At 33.3% G+C, this 3008-nt stretch overlaps 1 protein-coding gene across 1 annotated transcript; it reads left to right on the plus strand.

Annotated features, from left to right (window-relative positions):
* The first annotated feature begins 556 nt into the window (after nucleotides 1-556).
* LOC128922409 (uncharacterized) lies at nucleotides 557-2764 on the plus strand. The gene is made up of 2 exons (XM_054232736.1): nucleotides 557-860; nucleotides 1894-2764. The coding sequence occupies exons 1-2, from the start codon at nucleotides 568-570 to the stop codon at nucleotides 2747-2749; spliced, it is 1149 nt and encodes a 382-aa protein (XP_054088711.1). The 5' UTR covers nucleotides 557-567; the 3' UTR covers nucleotides 2750-2764.
* Nucleotides 2765-3008: the final 244 nt, after the last annotated feature.

The raw sequence follows: 3008 nt of genomic DNA on the forward strand, positions 1-3008 counted from the left end.
ATTTTGCTATTATGCTAGACTCACTTAGCTCTGCAAGGTTATGTATTGTTTGTTGGCTTATGGGTATATATAAATATATGAGGGTATATATATATCTATATTTTTGAGTGTATACCGTTTAATTATGACAACTTCCGACTGCTTCGTCAAATATACTGATTTATTGCCGTTAGATGGCTGTCATTAGTAACGCCCCAATCACGCCCATCGCCACCACGCCCGCATTTTCAACCTGCTGATATGCTGCTATTTATGTCGTATCTTCCCGCTAGCCACAACAATTAGCCAAATATTGCTGCGGTTAATGCTCGCCATTACCAGCATTGTACAAGTTACAGATTTACACTAAACACGTTGCTGATGATGCTGGCTAAATGAGCAGTGAAAATTTAGGGTGCGTGCAGAGTGGCCGCTTGTTGCCGAGCCGAGCCGACTGACGCTTATTGCAAGAACTTGTTCATGCGAGAAACAAGTTTGAGTGTGCATAGTGGATGCGAGAATCAGCGCTGATATTTTATCTATTATTTGTGTTTTATGTATGTTTGTATGCAATTGAAGTGAAAAGATATGGATTCGTCAGATGATGAGTATTTAGCTTCGGCTACTGTTTTAAAGTATTTTATCAACAAAAAATCATTTGGAAAACATCCAATAAATGATAAACGAAGTGAATTTGGAGAATTTCATCACTTATATAGTGATTTAAGAAAATATCCTGCCAAGTTTAAAGAATATACTCGAATGAGTATTGAAACTTTCGACTATATTCTCGAAAAGATTGGTGATAAATTAAAAAAGAAGTGGAGTAATTTTATTAAAGTACCAATATGTCCATGTGAACGCTTGATAGTAACTCTCAGGTAAGAAATTTTTTATGTTTTATATATTTGTATTTATTGTATTAAATTCATTTTATATCGTATTAAATTCATGAATACAGTTTTTTATAAATAAAAAGAAAAATTAAAAAAAAAAAATTAAAAATAAATAATATAAATTAATTAAGAGGAATTTAAAGATGCATAAATTACAGTTTCCATTGATTTTGGTCTGGAACCAATGATGATGATGTTGATGGTATATTTGTACCTTCAACTGTGGTAAGTGAGATCGGTTGAAAACAAGGAGTTGTGCTAAGGTCTAAAGAATTTATCTGGTAGCTTTCAGAAGAAACGCTGGTTGGTGAAGACAAAGGCGCGTATCTTGAAGTTTCATTGGACAGTGTGTGCATATTTTTAACTTTTGCATACACGTATTTATAAAGTACATTTTGCATTTCCATTCGACACAGAAATTTATTCTCTGGGTCCAACTTCCGAATATGCGGCAAAAGAGTTACGAAAAATGCTTCATCTTCATCCAATACAGTCTTTTTTTCCATTTTTTTTATTTTCCAGCAGTGCCAATTTTCTTTTTTCAATTTCCAACAATTGGGCAGTGCTGTTAGAGGTATTTTTTTTTTTCGATGGAACTTCACAGCTGAACTCGTCATTGTCGCACAGATCTCTTGTTTCTTCGACTTGTGAAGTGTTGAGAATATCTTCAATTTCTTCTTCATATACAACCTCTTCTTGGGTAGCTTTTACACTTGACGCTTTTAAATTACCACTTAAATTTCTGAATTTCATTTGGTCCTTTAAAAACAGTAGAGAATTGAAATAAGGCCAACTCGAAGTAATTTGTGATGCGGCATCCCCCGATTTAGGAGTTGGAATTTTGCGTACTTCACATCGAAATTGATCGCGTAAATACTTCCATTTTTTTTTAAGTCTTCCTCTGCAAGATCAAATAAAACCATATAATAAAAATATGATAAAAATTATATACAAAAATTTATACAAATAATATAATATAAATTTAAATAACAATTTTTGTTTTAACTTTCTTATTTAGATTTCTGGCAACTGGAGCATCATTTGCCTCACTAGCTTTTTCGTTTCGGCTAGGCAAATCAACAGTAGGAGCTATTGTTAAGGAGACAACACAAGTTCTATGGGATAATATGTTTACTATACATATGCCGCAGCCAAACGAACAATGTTTTCAAGAAATTGCAGATCAATACTGGAAGCTATGGAACTTCCTAAATTGTATTGGTGCTATCGACGGGAAGCACATACGAATCAAGTGTCCAGGAAATACTGGCTCCATGTATTATAATTATAAACACTTTTTTTCTATTGTATTGCAAGGTATTGCCAACTGCAAATTTATTGCGTTTGAAGTTGGTGGATACGGAAAGCAAAGTGATGGTGGCACTTTTAGCTCTTCCAAAATCTTTAATCTTTTAAACAGTGGAGAACTACCTGTACCAGGAAATACATGTCTGCCAAACAGTGAAGAAATTGTGCCATATGTATTTCCTGGGGATGAGGCTTATCCCCTTTTAGAATGTTTGTTAAGGCCGTATAGCCGAAAGGAGATAACGGAAGACCATGAATATTTTAATGCCCGGCTTTCAAGAGCTAGAAAGTGCATTGAATGCGCCTTTGGGTTATTAAGTGCAAGGTTCAGAATATTATGGAAACCCATTGAAACGGATCCTTTGTTCGCTGAACTCCTTGTAAAATGTATATGCCTTCCACACAACATAATTATTGATTTAGAGGGATTAGATGAAAATTTAAAAGAAGAAGTGCAAAAAGAAAATTTGGAAAAAATCATAAAAGAATTCAATAAAACAAGTGTCAAAAATGGTAGATTAATAAGAGATAAATTTTGTAATTTCGTATGCATGAATAAAATATAACAAATTTCAATGTAACTTACTTGGTATTTTCATTTCTGAAGCAACGGACATCCATAGCTTTTCCACTAAAACACGGTTATGATAACATTTATTTTTCTGATCCCACAAAGCCGGCCGAGAAAAAACTTCACTTATTAATTGTTCTACATTCATTTTAAATAAACCAAAACACACGACTGTACTCAAGAAAAGTTCAACAAGAATGCCATTAAATGATGAATGACAGCATATGATTTTCATTTTAATTTTACTTTTTCCA

This window comes from Zeugodacus cucurbitae, chromosome 6 (genome assembly GCF_028554725.1).
Source record: "Zeugodacus cucurbitae isolate PBARC_wt_2022May chromosome 6, idZeuCucr1.2, whole genome shotgun sequence".
Taxonomy (NCBI): domain Eukaryota; kingdom Metazoa; phylum Arthropoda; class Insecta; order Diptera; family Tephritidae; genus Zeugodacus; species Zeugodacus cucurbitae.